Raw genomic sequence first — 23,777 nt, 5'->3', positions numbered from 1 at the left:
CCGCATACCGATTTCCGGTTTCAAGCAACAAACAGCTGCCAAACATCTCGAATGTGCTGCATTAGTTGTTCATTACTTTGAAATATATTTTGTGTTTTCTTTCGCCAGAATGTCTCGAGGGTCCATCGAGATCCCCCTGCGGGACACAGACGAGGTAAAAGTTGTCTAATTTATATGTTCGTTCCCTAATGGATGTTGCTAGCCATGTGTGCTAGTCAAAGCTACATGAAGAAGTGCTCAGCAGCTCAGTCTGGATGATGCATATCCAACTAAGTCGTGTAACCAAGTGTGCAGTTAGAAATTGTACAACAGGAAAATATTATATTAGCTTGACATATCACTCTTGGAATGAAGCCAAGTTTATTGTTTGTGTTTTTTCCCTCTTAATATATAAAAAGCCAACAATATGTTAACAGTTTTCTGTAGGACATAGCGTAAGCGCAAACTACAACCACAATAATAAACATTGTTAAGACGTTAGCAACCTTCGTATCTTTGTGATTGCACAATCATACATTTATTGTGTTGCATCTGTTAAATTTAAGCAGGGTACCTGATGTTAACGTCATGTGTTTCTATAGTTTATTGGTCTACTCAAAATCATTAAAACCCTCAGCTTAAACAATACACTGTTGCATTTACGGTGGTTGATTTAGTGCAAACTGTTTATTTTATTCATTTGTTAAATAGAGAAGAGTGTACTGTGGTATATGATGAAATATTTTGGATAAAAAAACTCAAACGTTTACTTAAGCTGTGTTATTACCTCTTGTGTTATTTATTTCACCCCATATTTGTTCCCACTACCGCACCTTAAATTGGAGTCTTTAATCTCGTTATATGGAAATATAATGACAATAAAGTCCATTCTATTCTATTTTATTCAGTGGTGATTGCCTTGTATACAGTATATGTTACCATTGCACACAACATTGTTCATAACATGTAGTAATTTTTTCTCTGCAGGTCATTGAGCTTGACTTTGACCAGCTGCCTGAAGGGGATGAAGTCATCAGTATCCTGAAGCAAGAACACACGCAGCTGCACATATGGATTGCCTTGGCGGTAAGGTTATTCCGGTGGTTCGCAACCTTTTTTCAGTGATGTACCCCCTGTGAACATTTTTTTAATTCAAGTACTCCCTAATCAGAGCAAAGCATTTTTGGTTGACAAAAAACAGATAAAGAAGTATAATACAGCACAATGTCATCAGTTGGGCAGCACAGTGGCAGAGGGGTTAGTTCACAATACGAAGGTCTTAAGCAGTCTTGGGTTCAATCCCGGGCTTGGTATGTTTCTGTGTCGAGTTTGCATGTCCTCCCCGTGACTGCGTGGGTTCCCTCCGGGTATTCTGGCTTTCTCCAACCTCCAAAGACATGCACCTGGGGATGGGTTGATTCGCAACACTAAATTGGCCCTAGTGTGTGAATGTGAGTGTGAATGTTGTCTGTCTATCTGTGTTGGCCCTGCGATAGAGTGTTGATCTTGTCCAAAGTGTACGCCGCCTTCCGCCCGATTGTAGTCGAGATAGGCACCAGCGCCCCTCGCGATCCCAAAGGGAATAAGCGGTAGTAAATGGATTGATAGATGGATGTCATCAGTTTCTGATTTATTAAATTGTTTAAAAGTGCAAAATATTGCTCATTTGTAGTGGTCTTTCTTGAACTATTTGGAAAAAAAGATACAAAAATAACAAAAAACTTGTTGAAAAATGAACAAGTGATTACATTTTAAATTAAGATTTCTACACATAGAAATAATCATCAACTTAAAGTGCGCTCTTTGGGTATTGTAATAAAGATCCATCTGGATTCATGAACTTAATTCTAAACATTTCTTCACAAAAAAATAATCTTTAACATCAATACTTTTGGAACAAGTCCACAAAAAATCTGTCTGTCAACACTGAATATTGCATTTTTGTATTTTTTTTTCACAGTTTATGAACTTCAATCATATTTTGTTGAAGTATTATTCAATAAATATATTTATAATGGGTTTTTCAATTGTTGCTATTTTTTTTCAGAATATTTTTACAAAATCTCACGTACCTCTTGGGTTACCTTCAAGTACCCCCAGGGGTACGCGTACCCCCATTTGAGAACCACTGGGTTATACTGTACTTGTAGCGATTCTTTAAAGTTGCTTAAGCAAAGCATTCAAATGTTATTAGTAGTGCATGCTAGGAGGTATGTCTGGAAACATTTTTTATTTATTTTTTTCCATTTTTATTGCAATTACACAGAAACATCTGAATGTGAGATATACAACAAATTGTTCACTTGAATTAGTTGGTAATACTGTCTTTGTTTTCCAGCTGGAGTACTACAAGCAGGGCAAAACCGAGGACTTTGTCAAACTTTTAGAGGCGGCACGTATCGACGGCAACTTGGACTATAGAGACCACGAAAAGGACCAGATGACCTGTCTGGATACTCTGGCAGCTTACTATGTGCAGCAGGCACGCAAAGAGAAAAACAAAGATGCCAAAAAAGAGCTCATCACACAGGCCACGCTGTTGTACACCATGGCAGACAAGATCATCATGTATGATCAGGTGAGAACAAGAGTGCAGAACACAAAATAATCAAAATTAAAAAGAGGGAAAACAGTTACAATCTGAACTGCCTTGTCTCTTCCAGAACCATTTGCTGGGAAGAGCTTGTTTCTGCCTTCTGGAAGGAGACAAGATGGACCAGGCTGACGCTCAGTTCCACTTTGTCCTGAACCAGTCTACCAATAATATCCCTGCTTTACTTGGCAAGTTGAAAACAAAGAAACTTCTAATAATAAGGGTTTGTTTAGCACTTATCCACCAAAATCTTTGTGGGGCTGGTTTAGGATCTTATGCAGTATAGCAACCGAAGAACTGTGGCCATTTGCTTCAACAAACTGGATTACAGATACACAAAGTGTAGTGGGATGGGAAAACAACTCACACACTGTTGTTGTAGATAGTATTTGATCGATTATGGATTGATATCTTTTAAATATTGCTGTATGAGACATAAGTTCAATATAATACAGATTTAGGAAATTGCCATGACACCCAGCTTTACTAGTACTACCACCTTAATAACCGAATACCAACAGTATTTTTGTGGATATAGATCAGGGTAGGGCTGGGCGATTATATGATCTTGATCGATGATTGCGATTAATTTCAGTTGGATCACGGTGATCAGCTGTTGCCATAATTACCTCGATTAAACATGGCGGAAATGTCCGTTAGAACAGTGGTTCTCAACCTTTTTTCAGTGATGTACCCACTGTGAAATTTTTTTTAATACAAGTACCCCCTAATCAGAGCAAAGCATTTTTGGTTGAAAAAAGAGATAAAGAAGGAAAATACAGCACTATGTCATCAGTTTCTGATTTATTAAATTGTATAAAAGTGCAAAATATTGCTCATTTGTAGTGGTCTTTCTTGAACAATTTGGAAAAAAAGATACAAAAATAACTAAAAACTTGTTGAAAAATAAACAAGTTATTTTATTTGTTTGTGCACGACTGTTCCTGTCCACTGTCTCGATAGTCATGCTTGTCACAATGTAATTAATATTCAACCAGTTGTGTCCCTTCCCCTTCACACAGCTGTAAATGCAGCCCAGAAGAATAATATAAACACTAGCATATAAATTGAAACACAAGATTTCAAAGGAGCAGCGTCTTCAGTGACAGACTTTAGTCTCACTGACTGCTTGAGCTTACGACTCAAGTTGTGTTTTGTGCATTCCTGCCCAGAATGCGGTTTTGCAGGCAGGTACATGATGTATATTGGTCCCGACTTGGAGAATAAACACATCTACTAATGCAATCAGGAAAAAAAATACATCCATCCATCCATTTCTACCGCTTGTCCTTTTCGGGGTCGCGGAGGGTGCTGATGCCTATCTCAGCCGCACTTGGGCGAAGGCGTCGTACACCCTGGACAAATTGCCACATTATCGCAGGGCCAACGCAGATACATGGACAACATTCACACTCACATTCACACACTAGGGCCAATTTAGTGTTGCCAATCAACCTATCCCCAGGTGCATGTTACATTCTATATCTAAATATTTTTTATTCAGACTTTTTGTTTGTGTTTGCGCTGATTCAACTCCTCTGATATAACACATACTAAAAAACTGTGCAGACACTTTTGTTCAAATAATTTTTGAGTTTGTGGATAAAAACATGTTCCTGAAATAATCATCAAACATGTTTACATGTTGGAACTTGGTACGCATTATTTTTTTTAATTTCTATTATTATTTTTTCAAACTCCACTTTAATGTATTTTCAATAAATATAAGATACAGAATTTAAGTTTTAAAAAACTCCAAAATTTGAGTGACCGCTTGCCCTTTGCCAAACCACTGGTGAGAAACACTGATGTATACAAGTAATGAACGTATACAAATAATAATTACATTTTGAAAGTAGTATTCAGTACACTTTGATTGATTGTTTACTGCAGAAAGAAGATTGTAATGACAAGAAAAATAACAAAATAACTTTGAGAAGAAAAAAAGTTGGGCAAAAAATGTTTACCCCCCAAAATGTACCGAAAAAGAAGCAAAACCATGGCCCTAAAACTGAGGAATGGAACCTAGCATGTACTGTTGCACCTCTCATAAACACAATGATAGATATGAATAAAACAATGTCAGTTGTCTGCTGTTAGCATATTTATCAAACATGGTGGAAATGTCTGCTACAAGATAAGAAAGTTATAAAGAGTAGTGTTGCAATGGGACTCTCTACAGTCGTGCACAGGACAATCCGACTTTATTAAAAATTTGTGATATTTCTCAAGGTTGAATGATATGAAAAAAGTAATATTGTGATCCTTTTTTCGCCATGTGGTCCACCCCAGATCAGGGGATGTTGTTGTGGTTTGGTGAAGACCCCTGTGGTACTTGTAATTAAGGGCTGAAAAAATAAATTGTGATTGATTGAATGATTGACTTGTACCCTGAGAAAGAAGTGATGTTTTATCAGATGTCTATTAGATTAGTTTAGATTAGATTTAGACATGCAAACCAACTGGCACTGTCTAATGACTTTTCACCCAGGTAGTCTGATTTTCTTCCTCTCACTCACATACACCATTGATCTGCAGAGACTCAGCCACAACCAGGTCTGGGCCATTAGTCAATAATTCAATTATTAAAACAATAAATTAAAATTAACTTGATAACTGTCGCCATCCATAAATTACCATGTCCGTGTGAGTGTTTGATTTCTTAATCTCCTGCTTTCAAACAGGGTGCACGGGGGTTAACTTTCAGCACCTAAGCTTTATTTATTAGCAAAATTAAATTATTTAATTATCTTGTCAGTCATCCACAATATTTGTCTTGGTGGGCAGAGGCAGGACCTCTACCTTACATACACACGGGATGCACGTGAGCTTCAATAGTTGCAGATTGCTGGTAAGAAGCACTGCAAGATAACAAAATTTAGGAGTAAAAAAAGATGATTTTAAAGTCAAATTATGTCTTAAAAATAGTGTGCAAGATGAGCTCATCAAAATGGACAAACAAGCCTGTATGCTCAATTTTTTGCAGAGGGACGGTAACAACAACAACAAAAAAATGTGAAACAAACCACCCTACCCAGTTTTTCCAACTGCGGGAAACATAATTTCAAGATTTGTTTTGTAAAAGAGGTTGTTTTATATTCAGGGTTGTCTCATATTTCGGCCAGTACGATACACCATGCAGTCTTGCAAATCTACTATAAACAAGACTATTACTAAAGTAACTGCTAATAAGGATACATGTGGTATTGTTGTCTTCTACACTAAAATATGAGCATTGTAAAGAAAAAGTGTGAAAGCTCTACACAGGATTGATAATGATGAGCCAGGCTTCACTTTATATTTGATCAAATAATGAGTGCTATTTCACTAAATTAACCCTCTTTCTGTGGTTTAACAGGTAAGGCTTGTATATCCTTCAATAAAAAGGATTACAGAGGTGCACTCGCGTACTACAAAAAGGCTCTACGCACAAACCCAGGATGTCCAGGTGAACCTTTTTTTTAAACTCCAATCACAATTCTTGTGTAAAGAGAAAATGTAGTTTGTGTCATCTCAAGGCATTCTATCGATCGCAACTGGACTGATTGGTTTATCTTAGAAGACATTTCGCCGCTCATCCAAGTAGGCTTCATCATTTCATGCTCATAGACTTGGATTGGTCAGCTCTCGTCCGAACCTAGTCAAATCAAACAGTCCAGTTGCGACGGATTGAATGCCCTGAGATGACAATGACCTGGAGGAATGAGAACATTCATGGACTTGTCCTCTGTGTCTTCTCTTTCCAGCTGAGGTAAGACTGGGGATGGGCCACTGCTTTGTCAAACTCAACAAACTGGAGAAAGCCCGCTTGGCTTTCGGCCGCGCCCTTGAGCTCAATTCCAAATGTGTGGGAGCTCTTGTCGGCTTGGCTGTGCTGGAGCTCAACAACAAGGAAGCAGACTCCATCAAGAATGGAGTCCAGCTCTTGTCACGCGCCTACACCATTGACCCGAGCAATCCCATGGTGCTCAACCACCTCGCCAACCACTTTTTCTTCAAAAAGGTAACTACTGGCATTAGAAGTTCTGTCTATAAATGGTTTTAACCATCCTTCACAATATTTTGTGTTGTGTTCTTTCAGGACTACAGCAAAGTGCAGCATTTGGCTCTGCATGCTTTTCACAACACTGAAGTAGAGGCCATGCAGGCTGAAAGTTGCTATCAGTTGGCTCGCTCTTTTCATGTGCAGGTAATGCCCACAATTGGCCTTAAGTAGTTTCTGCCTTATTACTGCATTACATTTAATATCCTCTTCTCTATCCTCAGGAGGACTATGACCAAGCCTTTCAGTATTACTACCAGGCTACTCAGTTTGCCTCGTCCACATTCGTGCTGCCCTTTTTTGGCCTGGGACAGATGTACGTTTATCGAAGAGACAAAGAGAACGCAGCACAGTGCTTTGAGAAGGTGTTAAAGGCCTACCCTAACAACTATGAGACAATCAAAATTCTGGGCTCTCTATATGCAACATCTGAGGACCAGGAGAAGCGAGACATTGCCAAAGTATGTCCCATACCTTCCTCTATCCTCTCATTCATTTCATTGTACGTACCACTGAGGTTTTCTTTATTTCTTAACGCGACAGTTCAGTTTTGAATTACATTTTTACTTCTAAATTGTCATACAAGTGTGTAAAATAATTTACTGCTATTTAAACACATTTATTTTTTCCTTAAGTGACAACACATATCGGGCTGCTTGGCAGTAAGCAATCAGTGTATATTTTTTATCTTAACACCGTTTTAAAGCTGGTGCTTCTTTTTGGAATACGCATTTAACAACGGGACCAAAAACACAATACACATGCCATGATTGTACTTTGAAACTGACTGAACTGAGCTCTCAGAAAGGTATGCTGAAGTCTTGCGATATTTGCTGACATGTCACGTGATTTTGTATCATGGCAGTCAAATAAAGGCTAAAGGGAAACTAATAAAAAGCAGAACCACAACCGCTGTAGTCTTAATTCTTTCATACACACCTAACTGCACTTCATAGGCATGTTTTTCAACTTTAGAATTTTAATTTTGAACAGTTGGACAATTCTTATAAAGAATCAACATCTCTTCTTCCTAGGGTCATCTAAAGAAAGTTACAGAGCAGTACCCTGATGACGTGGAGGCCTGGATCGAGCTTGCTCAGATTCTAGAGCAGACCGACATCCAAGGAGCGCTTTCCGCCTACGGCACAGCTACACGCATACTACAGGAGAAGGTGCAGGCTGATGTCCCACCTGAGATTCTCAACAACCTGGGGGCTCTTCATTTCAGACTGGGCAACCTGGAAGAGGCAAAGGTGTGTAGCATGTAGACCATATGATGGTCTGTCGGTGTAGGTACGGTGCACCCGGAAAGTATTCACAGCGGTTCACTTTTTCCACATTTTGTTATGTAGCAGCCGTATTCGAAAACAGAGTAAATCCACTTAATTCTACAGACAATACCCAAAATGACAATGTAATGTGCGTTTTAATTTGCAAATTTGTTTAAAATAAAAAAAAAATCACATTTACCTAAGTATTCACAGCTTTTGCTCAATACTTTGTTAATGCACATTTGACAGCAATTACACCCTCAAATATGTTTGAATATGATGCCACAAGCTTGGCACGCCTATCTTTCGGCAGTTTCGCCCATTGCTCTTTGCAGCACCTCTCGGACTCCATCAGATTGGATGGGAAGTGTTGGTTTTCATCCAGGATGTCTCTGTACATTGCTGCATTCATCTTAGTCTAGTCAGAGAGGTGACTAAGAAACCGATGGTTAGTCTGTCAGAGAAACAGCGTTCCTTTGTAGAGAGAGGAGAACCTTCCAGAAAGTCAAACGTCTCTGCAGCACCCCACCGATCATGCCTATATGGTATAGACTAGTGGTTCTCAAATGGGGGTACGAGTACCTCTAGGGGTACTTAAAGGTATGCCAAGGGGTACGTGAGATTTTTTTTCAAATATTCTAATAATAGCAACAATTCAAAAATCCTTTATAAATATATTAATTAAATAATACTTCAACAAAATATGAATGAAAGTTCATAAACTTTGAAAATAAATGCAACAATGCAATATTCAGTGTTGACAGCTAGATTTTTTGTTGACATATTCCATAAATATTGATGTTAAAGATTTCTTTTTTTTGTGAAGAAATGTTTAGAAATTAGTTCATGAATCCAGATGGATCTCTATTACAATCCCCAAAGAGGGCACTTTAAGTTGATGATTACTTCTATGTGTATACATCTTTATTTATAATTGAATCACTTGTTTATTTTTCAACAACTTTTAGTTATTTTTATATCTTTTTTTCCAAATACCGTAGTTCAAGAAAGACCTCTACAAATGAGCAATATTTTGCACTGTTATACAATTTAATAAATCGGAAACCTATGACATAGTGCTGTATTTTACTTTTTTATCTCTTTTTTTCAACTAAAAATGCTTTGCTCTAATTAAGGGTACTTGAATTAAAAAAAATGTTCACAGGGGGTACATCACTGAAAAAAGAATGAAAACTACTAATATAGAGGACAGAAAGAAGCCATTTCGTATTAAAAGGTTTGCCAACATGCACCTGAAAGACTCTTGGACCATGAGTAACAAAATGATCTGGTCTGATGAGACCAAGATTGAACACCGTCCCTACAGTGAAGCATGGTTGTGGCAGCATAATGCTGTGGGGATGTTTTTCAGCAGCAGGAACTAGTCATGATAGAGGGAAAGAGGAACATTCTGGATGAAAACTAACGCTTCTCATCCAACCTGATGGAGCTTGAGAGGTTCTGCAAAGAGGAACGGGCGAAACTGCCTCAAGATAGGTGTGCCAATCTTGTGGCATCAAAATACTTGAGAAAAAAGAACTTGAGGCTATAATTGCTGCCAAGGGTGCGTTAAGAAAGTATTAAGGAAATGCTGTAAATACTTATTTTGTATATGTGTATATTTTATTTTGTTTTATTTATTTAACATTGTCATTATGTGGTATTGCTAGGGCTGGAAGATTATGACAACATAAATAATTACAATTGTTTTGATTGATATTGTAACCACACTTAATAACACTATTATTAATTAGTTTGAAAACATTTGTATTGTACCACCAAAACTCAACTTTAAATATAATTTAAAAAACGGATAAACATTAGTAATGAATAAGCCACAAGTAAAATAATAATACCAGTACACTTAAATAACAATGACAATATTAGAAATAAATAGTATAATTAGGTTTTTTGTTTTTCATTGTTTTTTATTCCTTTTTTTATGTTTTACACTTATTCTACCACCACAGAGTGTGCTTTTTGTGTAAAATTAAATATAATTAAATGTAAAAATTCTCACATTTATTGGTGCAATATATCGCTTGACAGTTTTGGTCGGTGGTGAGCTGCTGCTATTGTAGTGATGCTCAGCCGTCCATCACTCTTCAGGGGTTTAAGCAGTGGCTAAGGTGTGTGGGTGGGGGTGGTCTGCCATGGTCTATGGCAGGGGTCACCAACGCGGTGCCCGCGGACACCAGGTAGCCCGTAAGGACCAGTTGAGTCGCCCGCTGGCCAGTTCTAAGCAGCACTTACCAGTGAGCTGCCTCTTTTTTTTAAATTGTATATATTTATAACAAGCTGGTCTCGCTTTGCTCGACATTTTTAATTCTAAGAGAGACAAAACTCAAATAGAATTGGAAAATCCAAGAAAATATTTTAAATACTTGGTCTTCACTTGTTTAAATAAATTCATTTATTTTTTACTTTGCTTCTTATAACTTTCAGAAAGACAATTTTAGAGAAAAGATACAACCTTAAAAATTATTTTAGGATTTTTAAACGCATATTCTGTACTATATTACTTCCTCTTCTTTCCTGACAATTTAAATCAATGTTAAAATATATATATTTTTTTTATTGTAAAGAATAATAAATACATTGTAATTTTATTCTTCATTATAGCTTCTGTTTTTTTGACAAAGAATATTTGTGAAATATTTCTTCAAACTTATTATGATTAAAATTCAAAATAATTATTCTGGCAAATCTAGAAAATCTGTAGAATCAAATTTAAATCTTATTTCAAAGTCTTTTGAATTTCTTTTACAATTTTTGTTCTGGAAAATCTAGAAGAAATAATGATTTGTCTTTGTTAGAAATATAGCTTGGTCCAATTTTGTATATATTCTAACAAAGTGCAGATTGGATTTTAACCTACTTAGAACATGTCATCAAAATTCTAAAATTAATCTTAATCAGGAAAAATTACTAATGATGCCGAGTCATACCAAATACTATAAAAATGGGCCCCGTTACCTCCATGCTTAGCACTCGGCATCAAGGGTTGGAATTAGGGGTTGAATCACCAAAAATGATTCCTGGGCGCTGCTTTCTGCTCCCCTCACCTCCCAGGGGCTGAAGGTGATGGGTCAAATGCAGAGGATAATCTCACCACACCTAGTGTGTGTGTGGAGATCATTGGTACTTTAACTTTAGATATTGTCAACATCCTCAACTGTAAGGGTCACCAGGCAAGCGGCACTCCTCTTCTCCCAAGAGTCCGTCGTATGTCCAGCAAAAAACGTTCTGACAGGACAGACAGATTCCCCTGAACCTGAGAGCTTGTCAATTCTGTTGAGAGAAAAGTTGATCAATTCCATTGTTTAGATTTTGGAGAGCAGTACTAAGAAAAAAGGGGCAACAAGAAAGTTAAACCAGACAGGACGAGACAAATAGGCAGGCAGGGCAGACACGGACAGGGGAGGGAGTGTGCCCGCACTTGCCAAGAGAGAAAGTGCAGTCAGACCGGATGTGGCGCACTCTATAATTGTTAAGCAGGGAAGTCTGCTGTGCTTTTGTTCTCAGCTTAACAAATAAAGAAAGGACTTGAGGCTGTTGGGAGGGGAAAAAAAAGAGCTATTCTCTAGTTGCGGTTGTGTCCTCCTGTTTGTACATTGTTACATCCATGATTTCGTTCACAACAACACTAGACGATAAGATGTGTTGTGGGTGTACGAATAGTTCCTGCTAGCTTTAGCTTCGTAGCTTAGTCGCTGTTTCAAGTAAACGTCTTGACATTTTTTAGTTTAGGTAGTGTTTCAGGGGTGAATGAGCAGTCCCGGGCACAATATTTTCCCAGACAAATGTTTGTTCTCCTTACAATGACAGTACTTCAGTCACATTTATGTAAATTTTCCAGATATTATTTTGGGGTTATCAGCTGATTCCGTATTATTGGCCAGAGTGACTCTGTCCGCAGTTACTTCAACATGGAAATCATATGCCTTACTTTTTTTTTGTGTTTAGTGATTATTGATCAAGCATACACTGTACTTACACAGGTGCCTAAAAATAGATACAAATATTTGTCCACAACAAAATACATTTGGCATTTTAACACTTAACCATATGCTAGGTTTTGTCACACAGTAACCTGAACAAAGTCCCTTTTGAATAACCACATTAACAACAATAGCTTAGCCAGAAAAAGGATAGTACTGTATATAGAGATGTCCCACTCTTGATCATATTTGCATTTTTTAAATGATTGTCTGATGAGCTTCTAAGCCCAGCCAATATTTACCACAGCTGTGTCCCAGTGTTTACATGGGTAAAGATTGTACTCTAGTGAAAGATTATTTCAAAATGATGCACTCTCAGGTAAACACAATTACATTTCCATATTCATTGTTACACACATGCAGGAGTTGCATGAATTCCAGGAGAGTCCGTATCTTGCCAGAACACTGGCTCGAATTTCAGAGCAAGCTGCAACGAATGTGTCGTCTATCCACCGTGTGAAGCTGTTTCTAAGATATTAATCCTCACTAACATGGCATAAAAAACTTAGTTTCTTCCAAATAGCATTATCACTGGAGGACTCACGGAAAAGGAATGGCTAAGTATGCTACAAACACACACCGAGCAGGATGACACAAGAAGCTAACTGCCAAAGTTTCAGTGTTAAGTGAGAGTGATCGATCCAGATGTTGATTCTATTGATATCTAGTATAGTATCAGTATGTAAATAATACTTAAGTGATTAAATGGATATAATATTGTTCTTGTTACAAAATAATTTTTGGTCGTTTTTTTTTTTTTTTTTTTAATCATCTAAAAACTCAGGGAGTACGGTAAGTCTCTGGTTACAGGAAAGCTATGAGGGCAAAACCCTAATGATTTAAATGGGAACCAAATTACTTTTTGCTTTTTTTTGTTACTGTTCACTAGCCACGTTATTTGTATGTAGCATTTAATGCCACACATTTAATACATCATCCCTACAATATTTAATTTGATATGATAAGCTTTCTAAAAATGTGTGTGTACTTTAGTTACATGCTATACAATCTAGTTAGTTCCATTATCTATTGTCAAAGCATCTGATCCAATTGTTGAGGCTAAAATGTTGATTGGGACATCCCTAATAGATTTACCGCATTTCCTCAAATACAGTCCATCACAATTAACTAAACTCCGGAGAGTATATGATGTTTATTACAAACCCCGTTTCCTTATGAGTTGGGAAATTGTGTTAGATGTAAATACAAACGGAATACAATGATTTGCAAATCCTTTTCAACCCATATTTAATTGAATGCACAACAAAGACAACATATTTGATGTTCAAACTCATAAACTTTTTTTTTTTTTTTGCAAATAATAATTAACTTAGAAATTCATGGCTGCAACACATGCCAAAGTAGTTGGGAAAGGGCATGTTCACCACTGTGTTTCATCGCCTTTTCTTTTAACAACACTCAATAAACCTTTGGGAACTGAGGAGGGACATTTTTGAAGCTTTTCAGGTGGAATTCTTTCCCATTCTTGTTTTATGTACAGCTTAAGTTGTTCAACAGTCCGCGGTCTCCGTTGTGGTATTTTAGGCTTCTTAATGCGCCACACATTCTCAATGGGAGACAGTTCTGGACTACAGGCAAGCAAGTCTAGTACCCGCACTCTTTTACTATGAAGCCACGCTGTTGTAACAAGTGACTTGGTATTGTCTTGCTGAAATAAGCAAGGGCGTCCATGATAACGTTGCTTGGATGGCAACATATGTTGCTCCAAAAGCTGTATGTACCTTTCAGCATTAAGGGTGCCTTCACAGATGTGTAAGTTACCCATGCCTTGGCCACTAGTACACCCCCATACCATCACAGATGCTGGCTTTTCAACTTTGCACCTAGAACAGTCCTGATGGTTCTTTTCCTCTTTGGTCCGGAGGACACAACGTTCACCGTTTCCAAAAAACAATTTGAAATGGGGACTCATCAGACCACAGAACACTTTTCCACTTTGCATTAGTCCATCTTAGCTGAGCTCGGGCCCAGCAAAGCGGGCAGCGTTTCTGGGTATCATTGCTAAATGGCTTTGGCTTTGCATAGTAGAGTTTTAACTTGCAATTACAGATGTAGCGACAAACTGTAGTTACTGACAGTGGTTTTTTGAAGCGTCCCTGAGCCCATGTGGTGATATCCTTTACACACTGATGTCGCTTTTTGATGCAGTACCGCATGAGGGAACAAAGGTCCGTTATATCATTGCTTACGTGCAGTGATTTCTCCAGATTCTCCGAACCTTTTGATGGTATTACGGACCATAGATGGTGAAATTCCTAAATTCCTTGGAATAGCCCGTTGAGAAATGTTGTTTTTAAACTGTTTGACAATTTGCTCACGCATTTGTTGACAAAGTGGTGACCGTTTCCCAATCCTTGTTTGTGAATGACTGAGCATTTCACAGAAGCTGCTTTTATACCCAATCATGGCACCCACCTGTTCCCAATTAGCCTGCAAACCTGTGGGATGTTCCAAATAAGTGTTTAAAGAGCATTTCTCAACTTTATCAGTATTTATTGCCACCTTTCCCAAATTTTTGTCACATTTCGCTGGCATCAAATTCTAAAGTTAATGATTATTTGCACAAAATATTTTTTCTTATATCAGTTTCAACATCAAATATGTTGTCTTTGTAGCATATTCAACTGAATATGGGTTAAAAATGATTTGCAAATCATTGTATTCCGTTTATAGTTACATCTAACACAATTTCCCAACTCATATGGAAACAGGGTTTGTAATTAGGAGCCTTTGTTTGTTTACTTACTACTAAAAGATAAGTTGTCCAGTATGTTCACTATTTTATTTAAGGACTTAACTGCAAAAAGAAACATATATTTAATGTACCCTAAGATTTTTTGTTAAAATAAAGCCAATAATGCAATTTTTTTGTGGTCCCCTTTATTAAGAAAAGTACCAAAAATTATCAAAATCAGTTTAGTACCGGTACCAAAATATTGGTATCGTTACAACACTACTACAACGTATAGTTGAAGGCTGTAACTGTGGTTTTGGCCTCACCCAGTGATGGAAAAGACCTATCAGCCGCAATGTCAGAGCTGAAGCAAGCTCACCGCAAGCTGAGCGGGCAGAACAGCAGCCTGCTCAGTTTGATGAGAATTCCTCAACTTTATCAGTATTTATTGACACCTTTCCCAACTTCTTTGTCACGTGTTGCTGGCATAAAATTCTAAAATTAATGATTATTTGCAAAAAAAAGTGTTTATCAGTTTGAACATCAAATATGTTGTCTTTGTAGCATATTAAACTGAATATGGGTTGAAAATTATTTGCAAATCATTGTATTCCGTTTATATGTACATCTAATACAATTTCCCAACTCATATGCAAACGGGGTTTATATGCATATGTATATATGTAAATGTATATGTATGTGTATATATAAATGTGTGTATATATGTCTGTACATGTATATTTGTATACGTGTGTATATATTTGCATATATGTGTTTGTATGTGTGTGGGTGGTATTGACGTTTATATGTGTCATAGTACAGCCATCTAGTGGGGAAAATAAGGCATTCATATGAGGTAAAGAAATTATTTGCTCACACAATCGATTGGTTACTTGAGGCACAGCATGGAACTAATTCTACTTCTAAGGAAATACAGTACATCTATTTATAGCTTGTTTGTTGTTGTTGCTGTACCATGTATTCCCTCAGTAATTCTAGTTATGAAAAAATGGATTTCATGGTCCTGCCCTTGTTTTTTCTCTTCCAGAAATACTTCTTAGCATCTCTGGATCGGGCTAAAGCTGAGGGCGAACATGACGAGCACTACTACAACGCCATTTCTGTTACCACGTCTTACAACTTGGCCCGTCTGTATGAGGCCATGTGTGAATTCCATGAAGCGGAGAAGCTCTACAAGAACATCCTGAGAGAGCATCCTAACTATGTGGACTGTAAGCATGTCAACCAGAAACTGTCCACCTTGCAGCTGAAAATGGTTTGCATGCCAATCATTGTTTTTGGCTTCACAGGCTATTTGCGTCTGGGTGCAATGGCACGTGACAAAGGCAATTTCTACGAAGCTTCTGACTGGTTCAAAGAGGCCCTGCAGATTAATCAGGTATCTTTGTCAAGACTGACAACATATTTTTGCCTCTTTTTACTTCAGCACTTTCTGTTGTTGTTTGTTGCAGGATCACCCAGACGCCTGGTCCCTCATAGGGAACCTTCACTTGGCCAAACAGGAGTGGGGACCAGGACAAAAGAAGTTTGAGCGTATTCTGAAGCAGCCGTCCACCCAGAACGACACCTACTCCATGTTGGCTTTGGGCAATGTGTGGTTGCAGACCCTTCATCAGCCCACTAGAGACAGAGAGAAGGTGCAAACACAAAAATACCTGAACTTTGCCTCATTAGTTTATTTAATTGATGTTTACTTACAAACTATACAAACCCTGGTTAGAAGACGATACCTCTTTTTCACAACAATTTAGTTAAAAAAAAAAAAAAGACCAAATGTATATTTTTTTATCATCATGTTTTCACTCTGTTACTGATGGATTGCACTATAAACATGCAATCAAACTTTATTTACATTGTACTTTTCAAGCACAGGCAAGTTACAACACAAAGTGTTTTACACTCGTAAAAGAAGAAGAAGAAAATACACATGCACACACACAAAGAGATGATCAAAAACTATTTTCTAAAAGAAAATCTGAAAACACACTGTGGTATTGGCATTAAAAGAATAGGGATTTCACATATTGTAGGAGGTGCCTAGCATTGTTTGTCCTAGTTGGATGTCTGGTCAGCTAAGTGTTAGCCGAGCTGTGTGTGTAAGAATGTGTATCTTTCCCTTCTTTACAGGAAAAGAGACACCAGGATCGTGCCTTGGCCATATACAAACAAGTCCTACGGAATGACTCCAAGAACCTTTACGCTGCGAACGGCATCGGTGTGGCTTCTTCTCCCAATAATAAAACATCATGGTTGTGGAAATTCGATTAAGGAGGAACGCTCTGTTTCCAGGTGCCGTCCTGGCCCATAAGGGCTACTTCAGAGAAGCCCGGGACGTGTTTGCCCAGGTGAGGGAAGCCACAGCAGACATCAGCGACGTGTGGTTGAACCTGGCTCACATCTACGTGGAGCAGAAGCAGTACATCAGTGCTGTGCAGATGGTAAGACAAACGTTTTTTGTCTTTAACAAACGTGTCCGTACATTTCCTATGAGCGCATTTCTCCCGTGCAGTATGAGAACTGCTTGAAGAAGTTTTACAAACACCAGAACACAGAGGTCCTGCTCTACTTGGCACGAGCTCTATTCAAATGTGGGAAACTTCAGGAGTGCAAGCAGATGCTGCTCAAGGTTAATCATTTTATTACTCTATATGTGCCTCTTAACAGGGAAGATTAAAACTTGTTTTTTCTTTTGTGTGCTTGTGCTTGTAATAAGGCACGCCACGTAGCTCCCAGCGACACTGTGCTCATGTTCAACGTGGCCCTGGTGCTTCAGCGACTTGCCACTGTAGTGCTGAAAGATGAGAAGAGCAACCTGAAGGCTGTGCTGAGCGCCGTCAAAGAGCTGGAACTGGCTCACAGGTAGCATTCGGTATTTCTTCCCAACATAATGAACTCCGCTTTACTTGAAGACTTCAACTTATTTGTTCATTACTAATCATTTTTACAATTGGAATAACAAATCAGGCATCCGAGATTTCTGCTATTTAATGCATTTTTGCCTTTTTTCTAGCCAAAGTGGTATTTTTTTTTAGGTTTCCATTTTGAAACCGCTAGTAGGCCTAGTGCAGCCTGTGCTAACTAGAGCATCCACACTGTAAAAATATATGTTTTTAATTTGTTCTCCCATGTGGACACTTGTCTCTAGCATGGAAAACCTCTCTAAGAGAATTGTGCAATTGGTACACAAAGCCATACTTGCCCTTATGTCGGAGTGGTAATGTTTTCGGAGCTAGCGAAGTCAGGCTAAGTTAGCATGCGATGAAAAATGAGAATGAATGCTTTAAATGATTCAAAATATGTCGAGTGTGTGCCACGTGATAGTATAGGTTAACTCGTGAGGCGTTAAAGAGGGTGAAAGCAGTCAGTAGATGGGTGGAGAGGATATCGTAAGTCTTAAGTGTATGGATCCTCTGTGCCACACTAACTATTACTATCACTGTGTTGTCTACTTTTAGGTATTTTAGTTACCTGAGCAAAGCTGGAGACAAGATGAGATTTGATCTTGCACACGCTGCTTCTGAAGCCAGGTTTGTTATTACACACTCTCTTCTTTCTCTCCCCCTTCAGAAAGCAGTTAAAGACAGCAGGTAAAGAATTAAATGAAATGAGCTCTGCTTCTTACTACTCTTATGCACACATGTTGAATTTTTGAATTGAAAGTGTAAACGTGTTGTGTAACTTGTACAAATACAGTACACCATTACTATTTTCTTGAAGGAATACCTTTCTCACAGTGTCAATCAAGGCTGCCCTTATTTATCTTTGTGAAGGCAGAATTCTTATTACATATCAATAGATTGTGCAGTAACTTTGCCGTGTGATACAATGTGCTCATCTGTATTTTCTATGTTTCTTGTTCAGTAAACCACTTCATATAGTGCTGTACTATAAATGTATATTCAGATTCAGAAAACTTTATTCATCCCTGTAGCAGCAACAGAAAAAGGAGGGTAATCAAACCGTTAAAAATATAATACAACAAAAATAGAGTACAGACACTAATCTACACAGCCTAAGCCAGCTGGTGATTCTGTTAATACAGAATATTGCACATATACCAATATTGTACGTCAACTCTGTGACACAGCTCTTAACTCAAAACACTTGTATCTCAAGTCATTTCCTATTTAAATTAATTTAATTGGTGCTTGACCCCCGCAAAACAGCGCCATATTAACAGGTAACATGACTTTAAGAAAATAACTACAATGGAATGTAGTACAACGACTAAAGTTGTTTTTGTAAAATGTAAAATGCATTGGCGAGTGCGCGTCTTCTGTATCTCCTTCCAGCTGCTTCTCCGTCAAACACACCATCAGCAGCTTGTCCATATTTACATGGATGAATGTCTGCTGTTTAGATATTATTGTAACATTCTTGGCTGGCGTTGGACTAATTTTGCTTCAGTATGGTGCATAATTTGCATTGCTAAGTTGGTGACACATTCATTTTGATGATTTATTTCTTTAATTCAGTGAATATCGTTCACACTCACTTTCTTCCTAAATTTCCATGGTTGAAAAATAATGCTAGGTCCATCTCTAGCTATAAGCTAATAAGTGCAAGTATGACCAGGTGTTTTGGGCATGGTTCACTGTGACATTTGCTACACCAAATCACGGCGGGACGCTTGTCACTCAAATATTTGTGTTACAGGCCTGGCACTAAGTAACCTGGTCCCAGTGTTCGTAGTGGTGTGTCCTGTTTTATAGGAATAAAAAGAAGACACGTAGTGCTTGATTGCGTTCTCATCGCAGGGTGTGGCCTGACTCTTTCATTAAACATTTCTTGATTTCTTTACGCTCATTTACATTTCTATTGTGCTTTTAATCACATCCAAATGGTTTCGACAATGTAATTCCAATTCCACATTTGTTCATTCACATCGTTAAACAATTACATCTTTACTTTTGAAATGATAAAACAAATCCACAAAAACTTGGAGGATTGATCGTTACATATCCCAACACTTTTGTTCTGACATATGCATCACGTAGCGGCACTGTTGCTTTAATAAACCTCTTCATTTTACATGTTTGCACTGTATTCTGACATTGCCTCGTTTTAATATTGCTGCTTTCTTGAACGCTTTTTTCTATATTGTCACTGTCATTATAAATCAATTACAATTACACATGTTGTTACCTGACTCTACCTATAAAACGTCTCAACAATCAGAGTTTATCTTAAACAAGTTCACTGCTGCCGCCATTCCCGCCCAAGCACGCGCACACACACAAAGGGAGACATCGCTTATTGAACGTTACAAATGTCATCACAAATATACACTTTTAAAAAACATACTTCAATATTTCTAGATTCAGAAACGCTTATAATTGCTTGGAGACAAATGTGTTAATATTATCACACTTTACCGACCTGTTTTATAGCAGTAAAAAGAAGACACGAAAACTGCGGCGGAGAAAATCTTAAATGATTCTACACATTTGCTTGCAACTTAAAGCTCTTATCTCAAAACGCTCTTCAGTTGGGCTACACTGTACAAGAGTGAAGGTGTCCATGTTGCACACAAGTATATTTTAATAGTCGTTTAGTGCAGTGTCGTATTTAATTTTCCATGTGTTGCATTGTTTGCCTTGTGAAACCTTCAGGCAATGCTCAGATCTGCTGAGTCAGGCGCAGTACCACGTAGCGAGGGCCAGGAAGCAGGACGAGGAGGAGAAGGAACTGCGTGCCAAACAAGAACAAGAGAGGGACCTTCTGCGCCAACAGATGTTAAAAGAGCAGGTGCGTGACTGTTGGCCACGATGGCAATGGAGGCCATGTTGACCTTTGGCCCTCTTTGGAACGCTTCAGGAGGACAGGAGGAACAGAGAGGCTGAAGAACAGAAGAAGTTGCTGGAACAAAGAGCTTTGTTTGTGGAGAAGACCAAGAACCTGCTCACCTTCGCCGAAGGCTCCAAGGAGGTGTCCAAGGAGAAGAAGAAGGGAGGAGGTGGTGGACGTGTGAGTGAAAGCGCACAAACACGCACACACTCACACTCACACTCCAGTTGACAACACTTGTCCTCCGTGTCCTCTCAGCGTAAGAAAGGAGGAGACATGGACGAGTTTGTCAACGACGACTCGGACGAGGATCTGCCCGTCAAGAAGAAGAGGAGGAAGGTGGACAGCGGGAGCGAGCAGGACGAGAACGAGGACGGAGAGAAGAGGTCGCGCAAAAAGAAGAAGAGGTGAGTGTTGCCGTCATCTGGAGAGATTCTTCCAAGGGTCCATGAAGACGAGCGATGCTGAGTTTGCGGTTGTGGTGTTGCAGAGCTCCGAGAGACGACAGGGACAGTGATGATGAGGAAGGAGGAGCTCAACCCAAGAAGCAGCGCAAAATTAAAGAGCGCAAGAAGATTGAAAAGGTATTTTTTTGGTTCAAAGTAGAATGAAAAGTGTGCAAGCTGATCTCATCAGCACTTTGGGAATGAGGCTGAATGGAAATTCATCTTACAAATTGCATACAAAAAGTGAAATGTTACAAGTCTGGGACTTTTTAGCTGCGATGCAGCAGTAGTAACCCCTCATTCACCGCGCCGCACCTACAATCCTCTTATCTTCACGTTAGAGCACAAGGAATTCATCAAAACAATCACTATTGATTGCAATATTAAAGGCCTACTGAAATTAGATTTTCTTATTTAAACGGGGATAGCAGGTCCATTCTGTAACATACTTGATCATTTCGCGATATTGCCATATTTTTGCTGAAAGGATTTAGTAGAGAACATCCACGATAAAGTTTGCAACTTTCGGTGTTAAGAGAAAAGCCCTGCCTCTACTGGAAGTCGCAGACGATGACGTCACACGTGTGGGGGGGCTCCTCACATATTCACATTATTTTTAATGGGAGCCTCCAACAAAAAGTGCTATTCGGACCGAGAAAACGACAATTTCCCCATTAATTTGAGCGAGGATGAAAGATTTGTGTTTGAGGATATTGATAGCGACTGACTAGAAAAAAATAATTATTTAAAAAAAAAAAAAAACGCGATTGCATTGGGACGGATTCCGATGTTTTTGGAGCCATTTACTAGGATAATTCTGGGAAATCCCTTATCCTTCTATTGTGTTGCTAGTGTTTTAGTGAGTTTAATATTACCTGATAGTCGGAAGGGTGTCTCCACGGGTGTCTTGACGCGCAGTGTCTCAGGGGAGTCGATGGCAGCTATGGGCAGCACAAGCTCAGCTTTTCTCCAGTAAGAACTGACTTTTAACCACAATTTTCTCACTGACATCTGGTTGACATTTGGTAGGGATCCATATTGGCTTGACCGTGCTCTGATCCATAGGAGTTTCACCTCCAGGAATTTTAAACAAGGAATCACCGTGTGTTTGTGTGGCTAAAGGCTAAAGCTTCCCAACTCCATCTTTCTACTGTGACTTCTCCAATACTAATTGGACAAATTGCAAAAGATTCAGCAACACAGATGTCCAAAATACTGTGTAATTATGCCGTTAAAGCAGACGACTTTTAGCTGTGTGTGTGTGCAGCGCTCATATTTCATAACAGTCCGTTACGTCAAGCGTTCACGTCATCATTACATGACGTTTTCAAGAAGAAACTTCCGGGAAATTTAAAATTGTAATTTAGTAAACTAAAAAGGCCGCATTGGCATGTGTTGCAATGTTAATATTTCATCATTGATATATAAACTATCAGACTGCCTGGTGGGTAGTAGTGGGTTTCAGTAGGCCTTTAAAGGACAATATCAATAGTCCCTATTTTAGCGCGCTCCATTCATTGTGAAGGTTGATATGTTGTAAGTTCCTCCAAATATTACGATTATTTTTTATTATTGGTTAATGATTAGAATAGTACTTGAAAGTCACAAAAGAAAAACAAGATTTTTTAAGGTTGCCATTTGATACTATTTGATAGGACTTTGAGGTCCAGTTTTGCCAGAAGTACGAAAGTCACCATTTTTTCATAACTATCTTTTTTGTAGGATCATTTCACCCTTTGTACAATCAATAATTACAAATGTCCCATGATGTTCAACGCGTGGTTGTTAGCAAACACAAAGAGGATGCATCATGGGTGATGTTGTGTATTATGTCCCATGTCTCATTGTGGCCAGGAGAGGGCGCTGTCCTTTGTCCAACATTGAAATGTACACATGGTTTTGTACTGTTCCCTCAATACTTGTCCTCAAAATTTGAGACTCTGGTAGGATAATGAGTCATTTCCCACCTGGCAACATCATCTTCTAGAATTGTCTGTGGTATGAAAATGCTGATGAAATCCTCCATTAAATGAACGTCTCATACATCTTTGTCTTTTTTAGGCCCAGATTGAGCGTCCTCCACCTTCTCTCAAAGGAAAGATCAAGTCAAAGGCGATCATCTCATCCTCCGAGTCTTCCTCCGATGAGGATGGCCTAAAAATAGCGGAGGACAGGTAAGGGCGTTGAAGTCACATGCGAATGGAAGGAGCCTCTGACAAGTCCACTTCCTCAGAAACCAAAGAGACAGCGGTTCCGGTTCTGACAACGATGGCGGCGGCAACCACAGGAAGCGCATCGCATCCGACAGCGACTCAGACGGCGGGAGGAACCGTTCCGCCAGCGAGGCAGCCAGCCCTCAGCGCTCGGCAGGTTCCGGCAACGACGACGACTCCGGCAGCGATCGTCCAGTGACAAAGAGGAGGGCGCAGCAGCAGTCCGACTCGGAGCAGTCTGACAACGAGAGCAAGAGGTCCGCGTCAGACGAGTCCCGGCCCGCATCACCCGTTGCCGTGTCAGAGCGGGAATCGGAGCCTGCATCGGACAATGAGGGCTCTCCTCGTCGCTCTGACAACGGATCGGAACCTGAGGCGTCCAATAATGACGATGACAGTGATTAAACCCCAACAAATTTTCTCTCTTTCGTCCACACTTTACAAAACTAGTGGAAAATGTTTTTTTTTTTTATTTCATTATCAAATTATCGTCTTTATTTCTATAAATGTTATTTTTCAAGCTAGTTTTGTCAGAACAATTGTCATGTCAGGTGAGAAAGTTAATTTTAAAGTCAGCATCTATTAAACGACTTTGTGCTCGTTATTTTGTGTGTGCAACATAACTTTTTTTCAAACTTTGACATGCGACACTTCACTGAAAACAAAAGCTTGAGAATTTTTTTCTTTATACTTAAAATCTTGTGATAAAATTTACAAATGTAAACAATT

The 23,777-nt window shown here is 38.8% G+C and overlaps 1 protein-coding gene across 1 annotated transcript; it reads left to right on the top strand.

Annotated features, from left to right (window-relative positions):
- ctr9 (CTR9 homolog, Paf1/RNA polymerase II complex component) lies at window positions 1-23,652 on the top strand. The gene is made up of 23 exons (XM_061882904.1): window positions 1-154; window positions 967-1,065; window positions 2,318-2,557; window positions 2,643-2,760; window positions 5,931-6,020; window positions 6,319-6,575; window positions 6,654-6,761; window positions 6,839-7,075; window positions 7,649-7,867; window positions 15,630-15,813; window positions 15,892-15,980; window positions 16,054-16,239; window positions 16,730-16,817; window positions 16,892-17,040; window positions 17,112-17,228; window positions 17,316-17,461; window positions 18,058-18,129; window positions 20,215-20,350; window positions 20,420-20,569; window positions 20,648-20,796; window positions 20,880-20,973; window positions 22,897-23,009; window positions 23,069-23,652. Exons 1-23 carry the CDS (start codon window positions 110-112, stop codon window positions 23,451-23,453), a joined length of 3,471 nt encoding a protein of 1,156 aa, XP_061738888.1. The 5' UTR covers window positions 1-109; the 3' UTR covers window positions 23,454-23,652.
- Window positions 23,653-23,777: the final 125 nt, after the last annotated feature.

The sequence above is a fragment of the Nerophis ophidion genome, linkage group LG02, assembly GCF_033978795.1.
Source record: "Nerophis ophidion isolate RoL-2023_Sa linkage group LG02, RoL_Noph_v1.0, whole genome shotgun sequence".
NCBI classification, from domain to species: domain Eukaryota; kingdom Metazoa; phylum Chordata; class Actinopteri; order Syngnathiformes; family Syngnathidae; genus Nerophis; species Nerophis ophidion.
This window is presented reverse-complemented; position numbering and strand designations above follow the sequence as displayed.

Coding starts and splice junctions, on each gene's coding strand:
- ctr9 (XM_061882904.1), top strand. CDS start 110: ATGTCTCGAGGGTCCATCGAGATCCCCCTGCGGGACACAGACGAG. Junction 6,576..6,653: donor ACCACTTTTTCTTCAAAAAG/GTAACTACTGGC, acceptor GTGTTCTTTCAG/GACTACAGCAAAGTGCAGCA. Junction 17,462..18,057: donor GAGCTGGAACTGGCTCACAG/GTAGCATTCGGT, acceptor GTCTACTTTTAG/GTATTTTAGTTACCTGAGCA.